The sequence below is a fragment of the Acanthaster planci genome, unplaced genomic scaffold (assembly GCF_054643075.1).
Source record: "Acanthaster planci isolate LZ-2023a unplaced genomic scaffold, COTS_SCS Contig215, whole genome shotgun sequence".
Classification (NCBI taxonomy): Eukaryota; Metazoa; Echinodermata; class Asteroidea; order Valvatida; family Acanthasteridae; genus Acanthaster; species Acanthaster planci.
The window spans coordinates 1711-27285 of NW_028257836.1; the positions used below are offsets into that span (position 1 = coordinate 1711).

Below are 25575 nucleotides of genomic sequence, written 5' to 3' on the forward strand. Positions count from 1 at the left end.
TTTCACTCGCAACTTGTCGTCTTTCACTTAAAAAGGTCCGCCGTTACATCAGTGTATAATAAGGACATCCTTTTTTAACTTTTGGTAAATCATTAACCATGTACTGTAAGAATAAGATTTTAGGACATACATAAATAAATTCGATCTGTCACGGATTTTTCCTTCATTAACAAATGTATGTTTCATACTACTTGGCGTGAAAATGTGGTTCAAATTCAAACTCCTTTTGCAAAATTTATATACTGCGGATTTAAAATTTCTGCATGAATCGATTCAGGCATTCTTTGGTTTTCAGTAAATTTGCCTTTTATAGCTAGGTAAACCTATCTTACCAGAGAAAAATAATGGGAGTGCTTAAATACTTTCTGACGAATTGCACGTAATTACTAAGAAGATGCGTATAAGAAAATGCGTAATGAATTTTCAATTTGTCAGAAAACATTTTATTACTCTTGCGCTATTTCCTGAAGACCCATAATGTGATCAAAGCACGCGAAATCAGGTACCGCCTGGTGCTGTGCTGTTGATATATCAACAAAGTTTACGCATGTGCACTTTGGTTCTGAATCCATGAACGTACAGACGTGTGAAGTTGGACTATAAGCACAGATTGGGCACCAACACCCGACACATATTCAATGAACTACAGCGGAAATCCTGTTTGGATCGAGCACCCGGATGTCATATCCAAGAATTCTTTTTCTTCTCTACGTCTTTTCCCGAGCCACGGTGGACATTTTTGGCCGAACTTCACCGTGTGAGAGCGCATCATGCTTTCGTTTGACTTCCATATTACATTTTTTGTGAGAGTCATTTGTTAGCAAGGCATATTTGTTTTGTGCAGTTTTATGATATTTGCTACTTTGACCTTTTGTGAGATTTAGTGATATTGTTAGTGATTATCAAATATTGTATTACATATACTGTCAGGATCTTCTGTTCCAAAGTTTACAGTCCTGATCCAAAATGGTTTGAGTCAAACTATTTTTTGTGTGCATCATATTGATCATATTCACTGAAGTTGAAGTTTTCTCTCATATCAGACATCTATTTCCTGTAGCTGCCCCGTAATAAAAATGATTACTAAGATTATTCCTTGTAGTACCGGAGCCAGATCTTTGGGCAGTGGTCTGCTGTGGCGATGGCGATCTGCCCAAACTCTTCCATGAATATGTCAGCCAGAACCGGGGATATAGGGGATCCCATGGAGGTTCCAGCTGTTTGTTCATAGAATTTGTCCCGCCACTGGAAGCTGGCAGAATCGACACAGGTGGTGAGGAGGTCTTACCTTTCAAGACTATGGATGCACTGAATGAAATACCTATAAAAACGTGCAAAGTTACCACACAAAGCAGAAATGTTTGAAACAAATGAAAACAATGCTTTGCTAAAGTGAGTCAAACAAATTGTGGGTCAAAATGCAAGTATCTTAACTTAACACCGGGTTTGGACTGCCGTACCAGAGTCAAAGCAAACCAAAGAGCGACTCCAGTCGATCTGAATAAACCTTAGTTTCGGGGAGGCGTAATTATTTCAATCGGCATGCAACACTGGGGACCAGAATTAGATATACAGCTAGCTAGCAAACCAAGGTCATGACGCTCAGAAATCGTTGCATTTAATACGTTTTTCATTATTTTAGAAAACATATGGACATTAAATAAACATGAAACTGGCAAGCCAGGCCGTATTCATGAAACAATTGCATGTATTATGCATAGGATAATTTTTTCAACGTTTTGTTTTCATATAGAGTGAGTTTTTGAAAAAAGTGCTTTTGTTTTGGGGACTTTTAAAAACTTAATACAATTACAAAGACCGTCACAACTGTCAACATTGTCTCCAAGAAACGAATAACATTAACGTCAGCCATAACGTTTTAACTTTTCCAGCTCTAATTCTGATCTTTCTAATAATTATTTGTAAATCCATTCTAAGATACATTACATCAATCATTAGTACGTGCTTGCTTGTGACGAATTTGGGGCTTACACTTATTACGTGAGACTAGTTCCTACATACACTGATTTTCTATTTGCTCTTTTTCATTTTTTTCTCAAATAAATATGACAGAAACTAATTCAAATTGATGAATGGAGGAAACAAGAAAAAAGGAAAATCAACTCCTGCAACTCAGGACATGTATTTTGCAAGGACAGGGGACGGAAGTGAAAGAAAACAGTGTCGGCATCCTCTATATAAACACCATGAAGGATGTAAGACAGCACGACGCGACGGGCGACGGCACTACGCGACGTACAACGTAATGCAAGAAGGCGACACAATAACAGTTGGCCTTATCTGAGGCTCTTTAAAAGAAAGATACGCCTTGCCAAAAATGCGATGCCGTTCCGAAAAATGCGACCCCAAAAAACAATGCCACACCGAAAAAAAATCGAAACAGACAAAAAAATCCAATGCCCCCAAATGGGACGACTGGAGACAACGACGCCGAAAAAGAATGCTATAGCGGGACAAAAATGGGATGCCGAAAAAAAAAGCGACGCTGAAAAATCGCTGAAGTGTGGGCCAAGGCCTTTGGCACACATGGAACACAATAGAAAGGCGCCCATGGCTTCGCCACTTGCATTTGCTTTTTTTCGCGTTGAAAATGAGCATCTGGGCGCCACGCAAGGCTTGACCAAAGCTTCCATGGCTGAGAGCAAGATATCAGCGTTATCGCAAAACCAGTCTGGTTGTGTTTGAGTACGCTGGGTAAGGTGGTGACAGTGAAGTCCGGTGGAGACTGAAGTTCCATCAGAGGGAATGGAACTGGTATGACCTTGAGGAACTCTCGAAACGTTAGTGACACAGGCAATGTCATGACTAGCCAAGGTGTCGACCTAAAGGTTTGCTTTGGCTGAGCATGATGAAACATTTTAGGTTGCATTTTGATCTTACAACGAGAACTTTTTTATGTATAATGTTTCATCGTTTGTGTTTGTCCGCAAAAATGAGACAACTGAAAAATGTCCGGCCTGACAACCCCTGGAAAAACTCCTGGATCCGCCCCTGCGATATGCACTTAACGTATAGCGCGACCCAGCTGCGTGCAGGACTCATGAGGTCTATATAAGACACATCACAGTACAGTGTGAAAGTGTAACAGAAATAGAAAACATGTAGGTCACGTGTAGTATTTTCAAAAAATAATAAATACGTAACCATTTCAAAAACACGTCGATTTAATATTTACCCCATTACTTGTGACCCCCAAATGAATACAAAGATCCTACGTTTCCCCGCCCACAAAAGATCCCCTTTTGCCTGTTTGCGCTCCTAGGCTGATTGGATGACGTCATCGCCAGAACACTGACACGTGCAGTGTACATGTACATAGTACATGCAGTATCACACGCTTCAATAGACCGCTTTGTTTTGATGTAGCTTGGCCTACAGACAAACACTCTCTCAGTTCAAGGTAGAAAATAAAACGACACAGTCCTGCCGTGTTTTTCTTAAACTGGGACCATGTTTGCCTTTGGGCCAAGCAACATCAAACACAACGTGGTCTATTGCTAAAACTTCGTCGCTACAACTTTGTTACTCAACGTATCGTATTAGTGTGCAAGGGCAATCTAGTCTCACTCGATCAAATTAACAAGTCGGTGATATGTAAATATTAAGTTTATGCAAATATGCAGACCAACAATTTATAGCTTTAATTTAGCTGGCCTGGCACTGCATGTTTGGGGATTTGAATAAAAAATCCAGGTACCATTCAAAAAGAACTCATTTAGTCATTGCTCTGCAAAAGCAAAAAGTTGGCATTAACAGTCGGCCACGTGTTTCCAAAGGAAAAGGTAGATATAACGCATCGCTATAGCACGAGGGTGTAATCACGGGCACAATGTCTGTAGCACTGATTTACACATTCTCGCTTTTCTTGGTGGTAGTTCGTGCCACTGTTGATGTCAAAGTGGGCATGCTGCACTATTCGCCCCATCATGACACCTTTATTGGTACATTCTACTTTTTTCCAGCCTCCCAAATCGCCTTTGAGACCGTCGCTAAACGCTTGGAAACGGGTCAGTACCAGAACTTTAACATGTCCTACATCAGCACCGATGAGTGCTGCACACGCCCTGTGCGGTCTCCAGGGGCACTAGCCGCGTCCATGTACTACGACCATGGTGTAGATGCTTTCCTTGGTCCAGCCAAGAGCGGTGAAATGACAGCCGTAGCTGACATGGCAGCTTATTGGAACCTTCCAGTGATCACCGCCGCTGAAAGCTCTTTTCATCTTGCAGACAAGGCGCGTTTCGCAACTCTGACCCGCACATTCCCCGCGACGACGTCGGTGAGCAAATACCTAGCTTCTATTTTCCAACAGCAAAGTTGTGTGGTGCTACGGGGATTCGAGAGGCCGCGTTTCTTTGAACACAGCATTCCACCCTCTATTACCGCTGCCCTTCAAGCTGCTGGGTCACTGTGATCGAGGTTTTCGCTGACAACTATAACACTCTTGATCAGGCACTGAGGGAAGCTGCCTCGTGGAGTAATGGTGAGTGTGGCTCTTTACGATGAAGGCACTCTGGGGGTTGAGGCTCCTGTCAAACATTTTTGAGCAACTCAAACAGATTACCTGTCGGTAAACTCTCAATTCTCAGGATGTTTTAAATTTTAGGATTGTCTTTACATGAGAATTTTGCTTGTTGATGTGAGGGGTTGAGCCTACCAACGAGAACCCTCTCCAAACAACCTTCCTTGTACTACTTTACCAAAGACATATCCTCATATCTCAAGCATAGACTGGACTGCACATCAAGAAAATATTATATTTCACATCAAATGCACATGCCAGTAGTGAATGCTTCGTTTCGATAGGAGAGTCTCAAAGCTTTTGACATTTGGGACAGATTCTGATACTATTGAAACGTCCGGCCCCGTGTTAATTAGTTGGTCTGTAAGCAGTGTGCAACCTTTTTTATATTTTATTTTTGCTGATATTTGACTATTAATTCAAAAAATTTTTCAGTGAGGATGATACCATCCCCCAAATTCTCCAAGCCTCAAATCTTGTATATTCTCAGATGTAAAACATTAATCAAACAAGAACAATATTGCAACGATAATGCACCAGAGCCAAATCATTTCAATAATTTTATCATGAGACTCTTGTACCAATTAACACTACACTTGCTTGACAACTATATAAACATAATCTAGAAATGTTCCCTTTCTTACTAGTCCAAAACTGTAAAACCCTTGTAGGCCAAATCTCCATCGTACTTCATAGGTAAATCATCGAAAACCTTTCGTTGGTCTTTTTCGTTTTTTTGATTTCAACCCCGCCTTGGGAACGAAATCTATTCTGGCTAGATGAAGAAAAAGACATAGAAAACCCCTGCCTGGTGTATGCCTGCCTGCTTTCTTTTTCTTTAACCTACATTTATTTCTGTGACGACACTCCTTCGATCAAAGTGTAAATTATTCTAATGAATCTACAGCAAACTGTGGATTTGTAACTAATGAAATCTACAGTTATGGTATCAAAACAATTACGGTAGATTCGCTACGAATCGATGGTTTTTGTTGTTTACAACAACTGTAGATTCATAAGAAACCTACAGTTATTGTCTTAGGAATTCGGTATCAACGCAGGAAAGCATCCTCACGTCCACGCCTCCCCTCGTTTCGCTCATACAAAGTGTGACCGAAGAGTTGGCTTGGGCAAAAATAACATGCCTTTGTGCTGTCGGGAGACTGATTTGACTGGGCCTCGTAATAGCTTAACTGGAACGCCCAATCCCGGCCCTATTGTGTAAGTTTGCCTTTCTCCAAAGAAAATGACATAGGTAGGTATCCCTCGTGTTTTCACGATCAATGATTTATAAAGCAAAATTTTCAACAAGGATTTGAATTTTCTCTTCACCTTTCAATGAGGAATTATTTTGATGTGTTTTGCCTACTTTTCTGTTTCTACGTTTTGCCCACTCTTTTCTTATAATGTCGGATTATAGCTTAATTGAATTGACACAAACTCGGGTATATCTTCTAGTTGTTCCAAGATCATACCGGTTGTGAGGTGACAGATCTGTTAGAATCGCTTGTCCGCGAGTGTACGGTCCGGCACATATATATAATCATGCTTGAAAAGCTGGCCGGTAAATTTTCTTGTATTTCTAATATTTGTAGCGCTATAAGTAATTTTAGGTGGAAATGTGCGCTTTATATAGAAATTCTTAAATGTTATTATTGAACTCCAAAATTGGCATCGTCATTTGAATGCCAAGTTGCTCAGTCTCCCAAGGAAACAGCAATCTTAGTGAGGGGCATTTGGGAATGATTCACAGATAAGAACATGTAATTATCAGTGAAGCTCATTTTGAGTGGTTTGTAAAGTGGTTCGATAACCATACTTTCACAAGGTTGATACAGCATTCCTCAATTTCATAGAGTCTTGTGGTGGTTTTAGTCCGGAAGGTTTTGTTGCAATGGCCCACGTATAATAATGAATCCAAGGTGCAAGATGATGAGAACACAGGTATATATATCCAGCACTGAGTGTCGACTGCACAAATACTCTCGTGAAGTTGATATAGCATTCCTCAATTTCACAGAGTCCTGTGGTGGTTTTAGTCAGGAAGGTTTTGTTGCAATGGCCCACGTATAATAATGAATCCAAGGTGCAAGATGATGAGAATACAGGTATATATATCCAGCACTGAGTGTCGACTGCACAAATACTCTCGTGAAGTTGATATAGCATTCCTCAATTTCACAGAGTCCTGTGGCGGTTTTAGTCAGGAAGGTTTTGTTGCAATGGTACACGTGTAATAATGAATCCAAGGTGCAAGATGAAGAGAGTACAGGTATATATCCAGCACTGAGTGTCGACTGCAAAAATACCCTCATGAAGTTGATATAGCATCCCTCAATCTCATAGAGTCCTGTGGCGGTTTTAGGCCGATAGGTTTGGCTGCAATGACACACGTGTGATAATGACTCCAAGGCGCAAGAGAAACAGAAGCGAGTATGTGTCTAGCAAAACTCGTGCACGTTAATTAATTAATGGAACAAAGGTGTGCACTCAGGCGAGGGCTAAGGGCAAGTGCGTCATAGACTTGGGCCTCCATGTTCGTGTAAAAAACATAGTTTGGGAAATAGTTTAAGTCAGATAATAGACTCAGAACTGTAGATTCATGCAAGAATCTACAGTTCCTTGTCCATTCTCCTTGACAGAGCTTTGTTGGAAACGAATCGGCAGGCGTACGCGCCATTACGCAGAGACAGTAGGTAGAGGCCCATAGTAACGAAGTTTTGCATGGAACCCATTGCAAGGTAGCTCTTTTGTTCCACGGCGAAACCTCCTTTGCACAGGGTCAATTTGCTTACCATAAGCGAAAATCGGCGCTTACGATAGCAACCAATTCTTTCACGGCCTAAAAAAATCTTGCTACCTACGGTGAGCGGGAAATATTTGTCAATGCGCACGCGCGTGTTACAATCGTCTGCTGAAAAAAGGGCATTTGCCGTCTACTACTAGGAGTAATGTAGGCTGGAAGCGTAAAACCGAAGAAAAAATGTTCCTCGTTTACTAGTGCAAGGGACATTGCTTTATCAACCTCTTACAATAAAAAGCGACAAACCTTTTTAGAACCCTTTATTTTGAACAAACTTAACAACGAGGGTTTTTTTCTTCAGGTTTAAATCTGTACCTGGTCCAAATTTGTTCTGAGGAAAGGATTTTGCAGGTCGCGAATCATGCATGGTCTTCTTTCTCGAAAATGGTGACTGGCGGCTGCGACCGATCGCCATTTTAAATCGGCCCATAAAGCGCCGAATTTCTGCGCTAGCGTTTTAAGCGTAGAATCCTCGATTACGGAGCCATGAAATAGATTCTGTGCTAACGGTGCCTCGTAAGCGCAGAATTAGTTTCACACTAAACAGCATTGTGCAATTAGGCCAAGCTGATCCTGTGCAACAAAAGTATATTTGCCCGCAATTTGGCGGCCACGTGAGCCTTTATAGTTGCATGCTCTACTGTTCCTATGATGATAGACCGTTTTTACCCACGTGACTGGATTGCACTAGATGTAAACAATACCACCATGTGTGGACCGCCGTGGCCACGGTGATCCTAAATATTCCTACGAGCAGCTTCAACCACGTGCAAGCGCATGTGCGAACGATGCGTGCTTGACTAGTTGATCTTGAATAGGTAGATTAACTTCACAACACTATCCATTCACCATCACAACACATCATAGGTCCAGCACGATCGGGATATCAAAGGAAAAAAGGTGCAGCTCTGTATACAAACTGATTTGCCCAGCTACCTATCTTTCCTACTAACAGTAGTATCTATTGCACTTTTGTGTAACAACACACATGATAGGTATCTCTTTTGCCTTTTCGATATCAGTTTGTTTGTTTGTTTGTTTGGTTTTCAGTGATATTTATTTGCACCTCCCCTGTCCGTGACATAATGGTTCACGCCTACCGTCTGGGCTACAAGGCGGACTCACACACGTTTCTGTACTGGTACCCTATCGAGAAAGAGAGTTGGCAAACGAGTTCCCAGGTAACTAGCTACAAGAGCATATCCGGATATTTTTTTGGTGGGGAGTCGGAATTTTTTTTTTTTGGGGGGAGCATCATTTAATTGCCACAAAATTGTCGCCGATGGTGAAGCCAGTTGATCTATTTATTAACCATACACGAAAAAGTAAGAAACCACATGCTTTATGCCTTTTAGTGGGTCTTTGAACAATAGACGTATGTGCCACTAAAATTAAACAAAATTTATTAAAGATGTTGTTCAACGATGGAGGATATTTGTGTCAATTTAGGCCAAACTAAAATAAACAGGATTCTTGTCATCCGATGATTATTAAAATGATTTTTAGAACCGTATCTCCCGGGCTGGATTACTAAAACAAGTCATCATCTGTATGAAATCATCGAGGGAGGCGGGAAGCGTGTGAATCGGCCAAACTTATGACACGATATGAGTAGTTCTGGCGGGTTATTTTGAATCACACCGCGCGGCGCAGTCCATTCAGTAATCGTGCACGAGGTTGCGCAATAAAACACACTGTCGGGGTCCTGAAGTCTTGTCATGTTCTCCCTGGACCATACCATCATTCTTATAACTGCATCTGCTTCCTAGTTCAGACTAAAACTGGTTTGGCGAAACGGCTTCAGTGCTGTTGACGTCATTGTCAAGACTATTCTCATCGTAAGAGTGAGACGAAACCGATTGATAATCAGCATCGTTGTCAGAGAACAGACCAACGCCGACTGGTAGGCTTTGAGCCCTTCTTTATTGTGCACGTGCTATACAGCAGCAAACAGTCGTAGTTAGTCCGACTCCCACGTGCTGTGTCATACTAAAAATGAAACTGAGGACTGTTGTCTTGAGTCCGCCGGACCCCAAACTGCGAACATTTCCTCGTATTGAATTTCAAATACACACTTTTTCAGTTTCAACAAATGAGACCTTGTATCTGTGATGTGGGGAAACTTTACAGTATAAGACATATTGCAGAAAAATATCCTTCTTCGTAGAACTACATCTTTATGAAAACATCACAAAAGAATATAGGTTTGAGCCACAAAATTCAAGACAATTAGTATAAGTAGAAATATTTTCAGCTTTAAAAAGTGTCACATCAGTCGGTCATGTCCACCGTCCAGCTGTCATTCCAAATATCCAGTTCAAATATGCCGATATGTGAGGACGGTTCAAAAGCAGTTGTCTCTTGCACCAACCGCCCAAAATCTGCATTTCTCTACCCGTTTCAGTTTCAAAATCTCAACGAGGAAGAGACAGAAGCCATGAAGGCGCTGGTGGTTTTGCACCCAGAACTTCCAAAGCCGGACGAAGCTTACAAGCAATTTCAAAGCGAGTTACGGGAACGCCAGCAGACTTTGTACGGCAAGGCTCAGATCGAGGTATGCCACCCTCTGTTGCTTTGAGAACGCAGTTTAGACTTCCACGAAATTATGGGAATCTTTTACCACTGTTGCCCTAAAACTCTGTGCGCAAATTAGAACCAACGAACCATGGTTTAGAACCATGGTCTCTAGTGGTCAATAAGCCATTTGCAAGTTAAATTTGAATAAAATCTGGTTGTCAGAGCTCAGCCAACTTAGGTCTTGTATTCATGTGCAAATGTTTTATCCCCAGTTTTGAATACCAACTAAAGTTAGAGGGCTATTTCTTTTCATTCTGCTTAACTTCGTTTACGTGTAATTAGCATTTTGGACTTTTGGTTTCTTGGGTTTGAGTTGTACCGGGGGGAACAAGGGTAAGTTATTTCTTAAGCCAAGGAGGTCTTTTGTTTGAATGAATGCTTGTGCTGGGTGTGTGTGCAAATGGTGGATGCAGTGGTATATAAAAGGAGTGTGCCATCTTTTATCCGGGGGCACTTGTTCTGCTATTCTAGTGATGGTAACGTCGCTATGGGTTCAAGAGCTCTGTTGCATTTGGCTATTTCCATGCCATTTGGAGCAGTTTGGCTCCAGTGGTTATTTTGAAGTCAAGATTCAAAATTGTAAAGCCTTCATAGAGAGAGGCCATCTTGTATATGTAGTAGTTTCTAACTACAGTGCTGAACTTTAGGCCGGCGACAGTGACTACAAGCAACAACAAGGGCCAAAACCAAAAGTTCAAAATCCAAGGCAGGAATTTCCTGGAATTTCACTTAGTTATCTGACTGCACAGTGATCTCACTGCAAACATACTCAACCAATTTCCTGACTCATCAAGTTCAAGCAATTCGTTGAGCGTGATGCCACCATATTGATCGCTTTTTCCCCCTCATTAGGCTAATCGTAGGAAACAATGTAACACCGAATACATGGTATAGAAATGACTTGTGTAGTGTGCTATCCAAGTATAAGGAGTTGCTCTATATAAACCGATATCTTCTGTCGCTGTTTACTCGAGGCTGGGGGTAATACACTACAAACGCACATGAAGAATAAATTCAGGGTGCTTTCCAACTGCAGGATAACTTTCTGGCTGCGACCCTTCATGATACCATTCTGATGTATGCAGACGTCATCAATGAGATTGTGGCAGAGGGTGGTGACGTAAGGGATGGCAGAGCAGTGACAAAGAAGATGTGGAACCGCACATTCGAAGGTAGGTGACCGTTCTATTCAAATTCCCTCTCATTTATGGTTTGTTGCTACAACTTAATGGTTTGGGCAGATCAGCCTGTCGCTTAGTTATCAATCATTCCGAAAAAAGGGCAATCAAAGTCATTGTTACTGATGATTTTTGTTGAATGAGGAGAAATTTTGTCATGTATTTCGACTTTGGAATCCACCCAGTGAATCAGAACTGATATTGTTGACTGCATAGTCAGCAAACTAATTTTGCTAATCTTCGGTTGTGCGGGGATGTTTCGAGTCGCGAGGAACTAAATGATGTCGAAGATCTTAACATTGAGTGTCTGACTAAAGGCATGCTGGTCATGCTAGCACCGAAAAATCGACTATTCCTTATTGGATGCTTTAGGATGGGTTCCTTATATAAGTCAATGACGTTTGCACATGAATAAGTGTAGAATACAAACCATTTCAGACGAGACGCATTGTTGACGATAATGTGTTAAGGAATAAATTCGCCTATAGAAATATTTTTGGAGGTACTTAGATTTCTCTATGAAATGGTTTTGTTTAATACCCTAATGCCAGTCCCAAGCAGTAGTAATGGAATTAATGGAGTAGGCTTTTGAATTTTGTGTATGTGGGATAGGTGTGACGGGGACCTTTAAGATAAGTAATAATGGGGACCGTTTGCTGGTCAACGAGATGTTGCAAATGACCGACGATAATTCCGGAAACTTCAATGTAAGTAGGACCAACATCTTTTCTTTTGTTCAAGATTGGTTTATAGCAATGGATAGGTCAAATTAATACGTCATCTTTTGCCATCTTCAAAGGTTACCCGTAATTGCCATTCACAAAATTGGCTACACAAATGAGTAAAATGCTTTCACAATGGACGTTTCAGCTGTCAGAGCCAAGTCTGAGTCAATGGGTTTGCAACTTCCCAATGGTCTGAACATGACCACACAAGATCCACTTGGCCTGCACAGATCCTGGCCAAGCACCACCACAGCAGAACCCGACTGGTCCTTTTTCAAAACTCAACTCGGCCCCATGGCGGACCCAGAACCGAAATGAAACGCTCTGGACATGCCCAACACGTTAAGTAAAGAGTTGCCTGGGTGCTGTTTTCATTTCAAAGATGCTAGAGGTGGCATGTGGCGTAGTGGTTAGGACTTGTTGCTTCTGATCATAGGGTCGGGGGTTTGAATCCAGCTAGTGGCAGCATGTTGTGATCTTGGGCAAGTCACTGTACCCTGCGTGCCTTTCACCACCCAGGAGTAAATGGGTGAATAATGGTTTGTTTAGCCATTTGCGCCTAAAATGGCAGCATTGGGCTAGAATACTCCCCAGGGAGCTGAGATGGTTTAATTCAGGAATGTCCAGTTGATATGAGCCCAATGTGCAGGAATATTTCTGGGCATATATCTTTATTGTATTATGTACTTTGTAAGAACTGGTCAGCATTATTAATAAGAGTGGTTGTTTTCTGTGAGAACAAAATAGGCCTATTAAACCCCCGCTCACCAACACACCCACAGACGGACAACGCAGTTGGGGATTTTTTATGTGGAAGCAGTTTACTTTCACCTTCAAAATCTCCTCAATTGCAGGTCGCTTTTACTCACGACGAGGCTGCCGATTTCTAAACAGTTTGACGAGACTGGAGACCAGAGACCGATTGTTAACAGCCATATGATGCTTTGAACAACGCTCAAACAACAGATAAGGAAGAATACCTATTTTGTGGGTTTTGGGATATTTGTTCCAACATTGTGGTGTAAATTAACATGCTCGAGTTTTTAAATTGGCAGTCCGCTGTTAGGCTTTTAGAGGTGTTTAGAAGATGAATTTTGCATTAAGAAATTCAAATGATACAAAATGTATTTGCGAGTAATTACGTGTAATACTTAGGCCTAAGTTGTTTTGCCCTAGACGGGCTCACTAAATGAAGATTTGTGGCTGAGTTGCGTCAATTTCTGTAAAATCGGGGTCAGTAATTCTGAAGAGTAACATTGCTTGGTTTTGGGTAAGCAATCCTCATGTGTTCAGCAATCTGTCGAACCGGTAATATGTCCAAAAGCTTAAGTTTTCTTCCATGTTTAAGATTTGTAATAGACATTAGTAACTTTCCTTTTAAACAACTTACAATGACTTCATGCAATCATTTTGAATCCGCCAGATAGAATTTTTAATAATCATAATTTCGAACCGCACAAAATTTGTACCATAAGAACGGTGCATTCCAATTCAAAACTGTTTTGAGTCGTTTTCTATATAGCACCAAAATAACTGCAAACCTTTTGAATCGATTACTAACACCGAAATAGTATAACAAGACTGTGGGGGTGATTGTTTTCTGTAAAGGTATACCACTTTTTCAGTATTGATATCATATAATAACTTACAATCGTCAAAATAGAGACCTTTCCTGTTCGTTGCTTCCACTGCTTACTGTCCAGTACGGTACCCCGACGTCATGGTCTACGTGTCCAGCACAGCTTGTAGGCCTACATGTAAAGCACACATTAACGCGCGGACAAAACTGCTCTTTGACCCGCAACTTGCGAGTGTTTTACTTAAAAGTCTGCTGAGTTTAATACAAGGATATCATCATTTTTATCAAACGTTGGGCAAAGCAATAAGTCTGCACTGTAAGAAAAAAGTTTTGTTTGGACCTGCATTAATTATAAATTAGATCGGTTACAGATTTTTTTGTTACAGAATGTCTGTGTTGATACCCCCTTGCGCGAAATTTAGTTCAGAGTCAAACTCCTTTCAAAGAGTTTTTATTCTACGGATTGCAATGTGCATGAAACCGATTCAAATACTCTAAGGTTTTCAACAAACATGCTTTTATAACCAAGAAAATATCAAATTTGGTTAAAACTTTCGTAAAGTGAAGAAAACAAATATTGAGGTTATTTTTAAATCAAATTTTCCGTACATGTTTCTGATGCAGTGCATGAAATTAATACTACCGAAACATGTAATTTATAATGAATATTTTATTAAACGTATAAAAGTTTCACTGTTTTACTCAAGGCCCTGAAAACCTATCATCAAAGACATACGATACTTCATTTCCTATCAAAGCGGATAAAATCAGGCACCGCCTGTTGCTATGCTGTTGATAAGCACAAATTTGTGCATGCGCACTTTGGTTGTGCGGACCCGCTGAGTGGGACTATAAGCGGATAGGGCACCACACCAAATACCTATTTCATTGAGCTATGGCGCCAATCTTGTAGAGACTGAGCACCCGGATGTCACATCTAAGAAAAAAAACCCTTTCTGTACGTCTATTCCTAAGCCACGGTGGACATGTTTGGCTGGGCTTCATCGTGTGAAAGGGCATCACGCTTTCGCCTGACTTGCATATTAGATTTTAATCATTTGTTAGCAAGGCGTACATTTATTTTGTACAATTTTGAGGTATTTGCTACTTTGACTCTTTGTGATATTTTATCATTGCGATTTAAATATTGTTAGTTATTATCGAACATTGTAAAACGTATTCATTGATGATCTTACAAAGTGACAAAAACCTGGAAAAACCTATGTTTTGCCGATCTGGATTTTTTGCAGCTAATTGTGTACATTCGATTCAAGGAACATGTTGGCAGAGCATTACAGTCAAATGTTATTTATTTTCTTAATTCTCTTAAAAAAAAGACAAAAAGCTCGGTCTCTAGGTATTTTGGTCTTACAAAGTGACAAAATCCCCTTCGATACAAGGGCAAAAATAGAAACTAAACACAGCTCTGGTCGAGTCAAGATGTGAGCGTGTAAGTGCATGCGAACAATATTGAACACGAACAACCATGGCGTGTGTTTAATCTAACAAAAATGTTTCCGTGTGCGTATAATCTAACAAAGTGCCAAAACTGTGTATAATACAATAGGGGGAAAGTAGGACCTCCAGGTTTTACAATCTTTCCAAATGTAAAAAAAAATGAATTAAATGCATATTAGAGTGTCTAAGAGTTTTCAAATCTCACCTTTCATGATTATAGAAAAAACTCCCTGGTCCGTAAAATAAAAGTGGTCAAAAATGTGGGATGAAGGATGGCATATTTTAAAACACGTTTCTCTAGGCTGTCTGTTTTCTCTGATTGGGAGGTTTATGTCACTTCGTGAGATTATCGACGAATTATTCTGTCAGGTTCTCCTGTTATGGATTTTGAAGTCCTAAACCCAAGATGGTTTGAGTCGAACTGTTTTTCAGGTTCATTGTCTTGATGTAATTTACTGAAGTTGAATTTTCCTGGACATTTAAAATTTATTTTTTCATCAAAGGGAATGAAAGTCCACACTTTAGAAAACTTAATTCTCTAGAATAAACTACATCGCTAGTGCATTCCATTCATGCTAGACCATTAAATTCTTGTTGGTTGACTCTTACATTTAAATCGTATATGGTATCGTGGCCGGCATTCTTCGAGTCGCTCGTTTGAGGCCTTCAATCCAAATTTTAACACTACGACTTCGATGTATTGATGTTAACAATGTGTAGAATCAGACCAAACTGTACCAATATTGAGAAACATGTTGACTGCCTCATGCCTACCTGGTCTTTTACGTGGTTATGGTCGTTAGATTTTCCTTACGTGGGAGACTGCATAAGTTTATGCGACAGATAGCCAGTCTAGGCGTCATTTCTTTTTCCCTCCAAAAGCATACTTTTAGAGCTCATCACTACATGCAAAAGTGTAAACATTGTATTCATGTTCAACAAAAAATAGGACACCTACAGAATTCCTTTAAGATAGTACCTTTGAGAAAAATTAATTAAACATTGCTCAAAGAAACATTATTTGCCCATTTAAATAAAGATCTTTCTAAGTCTATTTCAAGATGCGTGACTAATTTGGCGTTTTATTGGCGGTGGAATAGCGAGGTGACACATATGTTAATAGGACGCGCGGAATTTGGTGCAGCCCATGCACTGCAGCTTTTCGTCTGGGTTAGGCGCGCTGTGGATATTTTTATGGCCACGTTCTGATTTAAAAAGGGGTCATTTCCTCCAGAGCTCGTGGTGAATAAATCCTTTGTAGGGTTTGTTGTGCCAGTAAGGTTCCCGGGTGGGTGAAATTGAATGAGTTTCAGTTGCGTTTAGCAGTAAAAACTTAGGTATTTATACCTTCATGTTCCGATCACAATTTCGTTCCATGGCCCACAAACTGCATACGCCGTACAGGCACATGTACAAGACCTCAATGCAAGATTTTGCTGTGACTGCACTTGTGTCTTTTCTCGCTATTTTGCACACATGCTTTCGCTCTATCTTTGATTCATATTTTTGTACATTAACTTTTCAGACAACCTAGAACACACCCAGGGATAGCTTAGGGGAGACAAGTCAGCAATAAAGAAGAACTGCAGGCAGTTGCGGGATGCGCGGTGTCCTTTCTTCATTGTGCTGCACTGCAAACGCACTTCGTCCCAAAATATATTGGAGGCCACCCCTCCCTTGCGGCGTACCACTACACTAATACGTCTGTTAATTGTAAATTCCCAATACTTTGTGTGTTATCGTAATTATTTCAGTAACCTCTTTACATTTTCTACTAACATTGAGGAGCCATATAGTGTTTGGTATATGGTGGGGGAGGCTGAGGTTCGGGCTTCAACTCTATCTACGGTTTCCAATGTTAACGTGAGAAATTAAATCGATGGAACACTTGCAGCCTTACATTATAGCCATGAGAAGTCGTAAACTGTGTTTCGTTTAATTACTATGCACTGTGCTCAAAATAATTATGTGCAACATGTCCCTGTATTTTAATCACAGTTGGTACGTAAAAATGGTTTTGTCATTACTTTTCTCATCAAACCTATGAAGGAAAGCAAAGTTATCACAAAAATGTTTAATTACTATGCACTGTGCTCAAAATAATTATGTGCAACAACATGTCCCTGTATTTTAATCCTAGTTGGTACGTAAAATGGTTTTGTCATTACTTTTCTCATCAAACCTATGAAGGAAAGCAAAGTTATTACAAAAATGCTTAAATTAAGAACAGACGGAAAAACCTGTCGTACCTAAGTCAAAAGGAGACGTAATTAATTCCAAATTCATATACATAAAATAAACTTAGACAACCGGCGAGCAAACCAAGGTCAATAGGTTTTACAATTTTACTGACATTAAATAAACATGAAACTGGCTAACCGGGCGGTATTGATGAAACCATACATGCGCGTTATGCATAAGAAAAAAGTTTTGTAAACATATGCTGAAGAAATAAACATGAGGTTTGGCTACTAAAGTAGAAAATAGCAAATGATAAGTGAACGTGGTATGAAATTCTCCATCCTTTCTCCTCCAGTGAATTATATTGCAGGAAATTATAGAATTATAAATATTCAATCTGTCTTCGTAATCGTCTGTGAATATCTTGAGGCCGGTACCTTTTCTGAAATTCGTGCCTTATGTTATATTTAGTGTCGCTGGGGATTATTCGTGTGTAACAATTGCCGCAAGTCCGTTTTGACTTCCAACGCTGCTGCTGACAAATGCAAGTGAAAAAATGCCAAAGAAGACATGAAACTGATTAGAGGTCCTGGGTGTATAAGGTTAATTACACTAACTGCGTTTTTGTGGTAAATGGAGGAAGCAATCAAATTCCTTCTACAAGCTCAGCGGGAAAACAGTTGAAATAAAATTAAAGGCCTACACAGTCTCGGTGCTTGACTTTCAGTGTTGCAGGGGGAACACATATTTACTAGGGGACACGTTTACTCCGACAAACAATTTGTGAGATGGCAGATTTCTTTGTATCTGTTAATAAGGCAGAAAGGAATCATAAGACCACGGTTATTCCCAAGAACTCTTGTATCTGTTTGTGAACTTTTTTGAGGGAGGGTGGGGGGTTAGCAATGACACGTGTTTTGAAGAGATAAGAAACCTTGCAAATACAAATAAGTGACCAAAACATTGTTCTAAGGATGATAACTGAAGGCAATTAAGAGTGCTCGAATAATCTAAGTAATTACTGACAATTATTCTGAGCGAACGTTGTTGAATACGTTCAGTCTTTTGAGTCTGATGATTTGTGAAAAAGAGTGACCACACAGGGGAGTGCAGGTCTAATGTAAACCAAGTAAACGATTTCGAGGTCTTGAACGGAGGTTTATATCTTATCAAGAACGCACAAAAAATACAATCGCTTGGCAGCCATACAGGTAATGTGATCGACACATACATCTCGCTTCAGATCAGACCGGAGAGCTACTCCAATTAATACAAGGCTATCAACAGACTCTGGGGCTAAAGTCCTAATGCAAATATTCAACTGGGCGATTTTTCAAATGAAACGTGCATTACTTTAACACTTCTCCAGATTTGGTTTTATGTTATTTTCCTGGAATCAAGAACAAATATTGGTTGTTTCCGTTTCTAATCATGAAGAAAGTTGAACATTTCTAAACTCGGCAATAGTCCGGCTGGCAATGCATTTCCATCTGAGTGGGGTAGTGAAAGTAATAGCCTATCATTTACCACGACAGGAAATAAACTTAGGCCATGTCTGGTTTCCCGAGGAACACCACAAGTCGCAGTTGCTGTCTAGGATAAATCGTTACTGATGTAAACACACTGAGATCTACTGGCGATAATTAAAATAAAAGATGGTCTAACTCTAAGTATAATTACTTTAAAACGACAGTATGGGTGACTCACAAAAATGTGCCTCCCAGAGATTGCAACGCGTTGTCCAATCCAAATACGTTAAACCTGTCGACCTAATGTGCATTTGGGTCGACAGATTTCGCGCTATGTGAATGGTCAAGCGTTGCAAACTCTTGGAGTTGCACTACTGTGAATCCCCCGTATTGTGTGGTCAACAAGTGACAAGTTTTTGTAAAACCAGTTGCACTGACTGACGCAGTACGATAGCCCTTGTATAGTGACCAGCCAAAGTCCAGCATTTCTGCTGTTGCTAATGCGGTTTTAATTGCTTTCCTTCTTCCATGATTAAACTGACCATCCAAAGTGAACCAATTAGCTGCAAGAAACGATAAAATAAACTAAACTTACTATTACTATTGCTTTGCTCTATGTTCCCAGGCACACATGATTGGTAAATAAATTACATCAAGAATAGAAAGCACCCTATCATTAATCTTAAATTAATAAGGTGAGGCTAATTGAACATGCAATGACATGAGGACAATGAGCATTATTTTGATTTACATGCACATGTATGTACCAGGATTACTCAAACAGCATGAATCCGAGGATTATTACCAAATGTTTGACTGGCAATTACTGCTGACATATTTTCTGACGAATGACTGTGTCCTACTGTATATAATGATTAAAATATCATACTGTCTAAATGAAACATAAATTAAACTCACCAAAAGTGACATCACAAATTCCCTTGGCTGCCTAGCCACTATACATGTACTGCATACAAGCTCATATACACATTTGTTCACTGCATAAACTTTACCAGGCTATGTGTCCTGTCCCAAATAATAGCACTACAGTGGAGTCCAGCCAGTCACTAAGGCATGAAATTAAGGCAGATCACAAGCTTATTTCCAAAACACACTGTGAATCTGCTGAGAGAAGCATTTGGTCTTTACACGTTGTCAATTCCACTCAAATTCGTTGATCTGTAAGTCAGTTGCTGAGGATATTTTCACATCGCCAAACTGACGTTCATCTATATGGATAAAGACACGGAAAAAACACTTCTGTTCTGGCGCATGCAAGTATCATATTGGAAGGTCAGTACAATACCGTGCAATTGGTGCTGCCAGAGCATGCGACAATAAAATACACTGTTCTTTTGCTGTACTCGAAGCACGTAACTAGGATAATGGCTGATGATTGAAGCATTATAATGGGCTAATGGCGGATGTTACACCAGCTACACAGACCTAAAGCAGGGTGCATACATAAAGAAACTAATCAGGAGGCGGTATATGGCAGTAAAATAACGGAATAATACTGCGATTATCGCCATATGGTACAACGATTTGACGCCATATAGCATGAGTAGTATGGCAATATATCGCAATACTACAGATCGCCGTAACAAAGAGAGACTTACACGACGAATTGCTAAATTCAAACCTCCGTAAAGAAGCGCGGGGCAAATTCCACCGTTGAAAATGTAGTTTCATTATTAATCAACCTTATCAATGCGCACGCACGATACAATCTCATTCGTCAGATTAACAAGCAGGTGGTGTATAAAATTAATGTAAAATTTGTGGTAATATACAAAGTAGCAATTTATAGCTTTCATTTGGATTTAAATATCGAGGAACCATTCAAACCGAACATGTGTAGTCATTGCTTTGCATAAGAAGTTGGCATTGATAACCGTCTGCGAGTTTTCAGGGGAAAGGTCGATATATCGCATCGGCAAAGCACGAGGGTGTCTAGCACAATGTCTGTAGCACTGATTCCCACCTTCTCGCTTCTTGTGATGGTAGTTCGTGCCATTGTCGATGTCAAAGTGGGCATATTGCACCATTGGCCCCAGCATGACACCTTTATTGGTACATTCTATGTTTTTCCGGCCGCCCAAATCGCCTTTGAGACCGTTGCTGGACGATTGAAAACTGGCCAGTACCAGAACTTTAACATGTCCTACATCAGCACCGATGAGTGTTGCACACGCCCTGTACGGTCTACAGGGGCCCTTGCCGCGTCCATTTACTACGACCATGGTGTAGATGCTTTCCTTGGTCCATCCAAGAGCATGGAGATGGCAGCCGTAGCTGACATGGCAGCTTATTGGAACCTCCCGGTGATCACCGCCGCTGCCAGCTCTTTTCATCTTGCAGACAAGTCGCGTTTCGCAACTCTGACCCGCACATTCCCGAAGCTGGCGTCGGTGAGCAAATACCTAGCTGAAATTTTCCAGCAGCACCAGTGGACAAGTTGCGTAGTGCTACGGGGGTTCGAAACAACCCGTTTCTTTGAGCACAGTGTCCCATCCTCTATAGCCGCTGCCCTTCAAGCTGCTGGGGTCACTGTGATCGAAGTTTTCGCTAACAACTACAGTACCCTTGATCAGGCACTGGAGGAAGCTGCTACGTGGAGCAGTGGTGAGTATGGCTCTGGGCAAAACACTGTTGCGGGACTCAAACAGAACATTCGAGGGTAAACTCTCAAATTTGAGGATCTTATAATTTGGGGATTATTTCTACAGTGTTTTATATATACCTACCTACCTACCTACCTACCTACCTACCTACCTACCTTGTTTTGTTTGTTTTCAGTAATATTCCTTTGCACCTCCCCTGTTCGTGACATAATGGGTCACGCCTACCGTCTGGGCTACAAGGCGGAATCACACACCTTTCTGTACTGGTACCCGCTCGAGAAAGAGAGTTGGCACACGAGCTCCCAGGTAACTAGCTACAACACTGGTCAGGAATTGTATGGTTTGGTATTATAACTTGGCGCCAATGGAGAGGCCATTTTATTGGTTATTATTTTCTTCTTAACGGTACACGAAATATTATTTGGTTTTGACTTTTACAGACTCTTCCAACCTTAAGATGAAGGCCACAAAAATTAAACAGAATAATTGTTTTGTCGCCAGACAAACGCTAAGCTGTTTCGGGAATTTTACAAGTTGGAAAAGGCCTCGTGGCTGCGCCAATCGTGCATTGGCGGCATGTTAGACACTGCTCTTTAAGTTCACTACTTTAGGAAATATACTCATTGAAACGTTGCACCTCAGAAGTTATGATTGAAATGGTGAACCTTAATTGTCACATTACTTGTCACCAAACGACGTTATCATCACATGATATGTCACTTGTGGTCTATGACACTTCCGTGTGTATTTATCTGCAAAACCTATGACAAACAAATAATATTCAAAACTCAATTCAAAAAAAGGTGATAAAGTCATCACGACGTCATACTCTGAGACGTATTTAGGCTATAGGGCCCTTGGTTGAGGCAACTTTGATAAAGATCCGAACTTGCAAAGGGACTAAAGTGCTGCGTAGAAAAACTGTGTACAGAAGAAACGGGATTTGGAGGGACGAACAGGGAGAAGAAGAAAAAAAAGTTGACAAAAAGAATGCCTTTTTTCGCAACTTGTGAAAAAGCTAAAAAAAAAATAACGAAAACAAAAGCTGTTTTAGACACCTGCTGGAACAGCTAAAACTTATCAGGAGGAGAGTTGAGCCCATTCCTCCACGGATCTGCGCCTGAGTTATTCTAAGTAATTTGCTACACCAGAAATATTTTTATTTCTACTAAATAAAGTGTCACTTCAGTTGCAATAGTTCCAAGTACAATTTTCATTAATTTGTTTACAAGTGCGTATGAGGTGGAATTTCTTGTTGTGTTTCGTGAGACTGATCTTTGTGCATTTCTGGCATAGAAATGCCATAATTTTGCGGTGTTTGAAATTTAAGCTCGACTCAGACACAGCAAGAAATATTCTTACAATCCCGGGACGAAAGCCTAAGCTACCTTAGCCTTTTGTCAAGGCCTTCGCGGTTAGACCGGAGACCACATGCACGATTGGCGCAGCCACGAGGCCTTTTCCAACTTGTAAGGAATTTCTTATATTTTTCTTTATGTTTTTGATTTTGAGCAAAAATCTCAACCAATCATAGGCGAAATGGTCAGCACACGTTAACCTATTATGCAAATTGAAAGTATGCAAAAGATGGCGAGCGTGTCAAGTGTGTCGGCGGCCTTGAGTGCAGGTCAGGTTGCCTGAGCAGTATTTGAACAGTTCTTTAGAATTATGCTGCTGGAAAACTTTACCTTGCCGAGTTAAAACCGTTGTAGCGTAAGGCTACATGAAGCATCTGTACGTAGGCGTGACGTTTTTGTCTCTACCCACGGAATATGGTAAGAGCTCCATATTTCAAGCACTGCCGTTTTGCTTTGACCATTCGGCCTTGATGAGCTGTTTAGTGTTACCCCAACGTCAGCGCCATCCCCTACCAATAAGTATCATAGTTGTCAACTCACTGCTTATTGCCCTCATGTAAAACCAGATGAAAACATTCCGTAAGCCTTGGAGTTGATGCCGTTTATTTCGGAGATCTGGTTCAACTATTTACATGAAATTTATGAATAAGGCATATCAGAAAGGTTATGCATAAATCACCACAAAAACCTCAAAATCAAGTTGGAAAAGGCCTTTGCAGTCACACACAGCCACGAAGGCCTTGACGAAGGGCTAAAGCTGCCCTCGGTGTGTTACAAAACGAGTATACCAAAGGCTGTGGAACGGACAATGAGCGCGCTATACTTAATTTGCACAGGAAAAAAAATGGGTAGCCGTTTTCTAGTGTAGGTAACTCTACACCCCTGCACAAATACGAACTTACTATTCATCAAAAATTAATCAAACCCTAAATCCTGTATCAAAGCAGTTGTCCAACAACCGTCCGATTTGTGCATTGCCCTATTCGTTTTAGTTTCAGAGCCTCAGCAAGGAAGAGACAGAGGCCATGAAGGCGTTAGTCGTCTTGCGCCCAGAACTTCCAAAGTCTGACGAAGCGTACCAGCAATTTCAAAGGAAGTTACGGGAACGCCAGCAGGCTCTGTACGGCAAGACTCAGGTCGAGGTATGCCAGCATCTGTTGTTTTTGGAACACGTGAATGTTATGTGAAATTTAACCTTCCACTTTCCATCAATTTAAACCTTCCAGAACTGGGATTCTTTACTAGTGCTGCCATGTACGCTCAGGCATGCACAGTAAGACAACGAATTGTTTTCTATGTTGCTTTGACTAGTCCCCGTTATATATATATATAGTATTTCAAACCGCTGGCTAACTATAACTTTTGGTGTCCGTGGTTAGTTTAGCTCTGCGCAATCGCTTTTTTATTTATAGAGATAATACTTACACAAAACACTTCCTGGACGTGACAGCCGAACGCATGGTTCTCAGACAAACTTCAATAATGTTTTACCCCTGTGATAATGGAAGCGGTTACCTCCTCCCACCCCCACTCCTGTAGGTAAATAGGTCTGAAAGTCGTGTTGCACGTGGAAATGACTCGGGAGTCTTAATCCATCCTACACTTAAAGTTTCTCCAAATGTTCTCACGTGACAGTGTTGCAGTGTGGGAATGCTATATCCTAATTTCATCATTAACATAAAACCAGCAGGAATCCTCCAGAATCATTATCCACTACCGTTTCCGCCTGTGAGACGTCTGGAGATTACGTACGGGACGGGACTAATCTACTGTAAATTCCAGTTTATTAGAAACTTATATTAGAAACTATTAGCGAAAACGAGATTAATGTGATTTTCTCAAGAGAAAAAGTGAACAAAGGCAGAAAACCTGAGAGAAAATGATCATCGAAGTCGCACCTTGTACATTTTCAATGGCCCGCTCACACTTCTTGCGGTCAAGGCCATTTGTGTGCATGCGTGCATAATTTTGAATTTATTAGTGAAGAGGTCTATCGAAGTTAAGTTCTGCCATAGGCCTGACAATAACTCATGTTTCTTGACTCACACACCTACGAAAAAAAAATCTGGTACCCGCTATTGGCCCGTACGTTTAGACTATACGTACAGAACAGGTACCAGTTTATGTGTTGCAATGATCAATGAACCAATCCTTGCAGCAATCTTGTTCCTTGTGTTTGAAGATGCGCCTCCACGGCTATTGCGGTGCTCAACCACCCCCTGTGATTTAGCACGGTGGTGAGGATCCCGAAACACAATTTAAGACGTTGATATGGGTAGAAAAGAGAGTTGCAGAGCCTGTCATTACTATTGGAACAAAGCTGAAAATGAGGTGGCCCTGGGAACAAAATTACCTTCCTTGGAAATGGGGCCTGCTATAGAATAGTTCCTCGCCGAGCACAGAGTACAGGGAAAAAGGTTTGACTCCATAATGGCGCTGAAAAGTGGAATCAGCTACTTCTATAGGCGTCGGCAGTCTTTGCTCTCTGAAAAAAATGGTTTAAATGTTTGTCCTTAGTATACACATATTTTTTTCAGGGCATTTGTCAATTTGTCAGGTAAAAGGCAATGCTCTATATAAACAAATCTCTGCTGTCCGTGCAGGATAACGTGATGGATTCGGCTACTCATGATGCCGTTCTAATGTATGCAGACGTCATCAATGAGATTGTGGCAGAGGGCGGGTGACGTAAGGGATGGCAGATCAGTGACAAAGAAGATGTGGAATCGCAAGTTTGAAGGAAGGTGACGGCGCAGGTACTTCTAATTCCCTCCAATTTATGATTTGTTGTTATACGAATCAGTATAGCCTCATTGTGATTTCCAACAACTAAATGATTTGTGCGGATCAGCCTGTGGCTAAGTTGACAAATTCATCATGCTGAAAAAAAAGCAACTCCTTCAATTTTTCCCAAGTATGTATTTATTTTCAAATGAGGAGAACATTTATCATCCGTTTCGACTTTGGAATCCACCCAGTAATTCAGTGGCAGAATTGGTATGTTGTCGACTTTGCACATTGCTGTCCTGTACTTTGACAATCAGCAAGTATTGCTGCTAACCCCCTTCCTGCAGCGGTGT

The 25575-nt window shown here is 40.8% G+C and overlaps 1 protein-coding gene and 1 pseudogene across 2 annotated transcripts; both read left to right on the top strand.

Annotated features, from left to right (window-relative positions):
* The first annotated feature begins 3749 nt into the window (after positions 1 to 3749).
* On the top strand, positions 3750 to 13792 carry LOC110976242 (atrial natriuretic peptide receptor 1-like; annotated as a pseudogene). The gene is made up of 6 exons (XR_015424175.1): positions 3750 to 4504; positions 8397 to 8527; positions 9751 to 9900; positions 10960 to 11095; positions 11714 to 11808; positions 12681 to 13792. The product of XR_015424175.1 is annotated as an atrial natriuretic peptide receptor 1-like (transcript).
* A 6071-nt stretch (positions 13793 to 19863) lies between these two features.
* LOC147795017 (atrial natriuretic peptide receptor 2-like) lies at positions 19864 to 25182 on the top strand. Its single transcript, XM_087132338.1, has 4 exons — positions 19864 to 21138; positions 21313 to 21443; positions 23488 to 23637; positions 25099 to 25182. Exons 1-4 carry the CDS (start codon positions 20475 to 20477, stop codon positions 25180 to 25182), a joined length of 1029 nt encoding a protein of 342 aa, XP_086988464.1. The 5' UTR covers positions 19864 to 20474.
* Positions 25183 to 25575: the final 393 nt, after the last annotated feature.

Coding starts and splice junctions, on each gene's coding strand:
- LOC147795017 (XM_087132338.1), top strand. CDS start 20,475: ATGTCTGTAGCACTGATTCCCACCTTCTCGCTTCTTGTGATGGTAGTT. Junction 21,139..21,312: donor AGCTGCTACGTGGAGCAGTG/GTGAGTATGGCT, acceptor GTTTGTTTTCAG/TAATATTCCTTTGCACCTCC. Junction 23,638..25,098: donor ACGGCAAGACTCAGGTCGAG/GTATGCCAGCAT, acceptor CTGTCCGTGCAG/GATAACGTGATGGATTCGGC.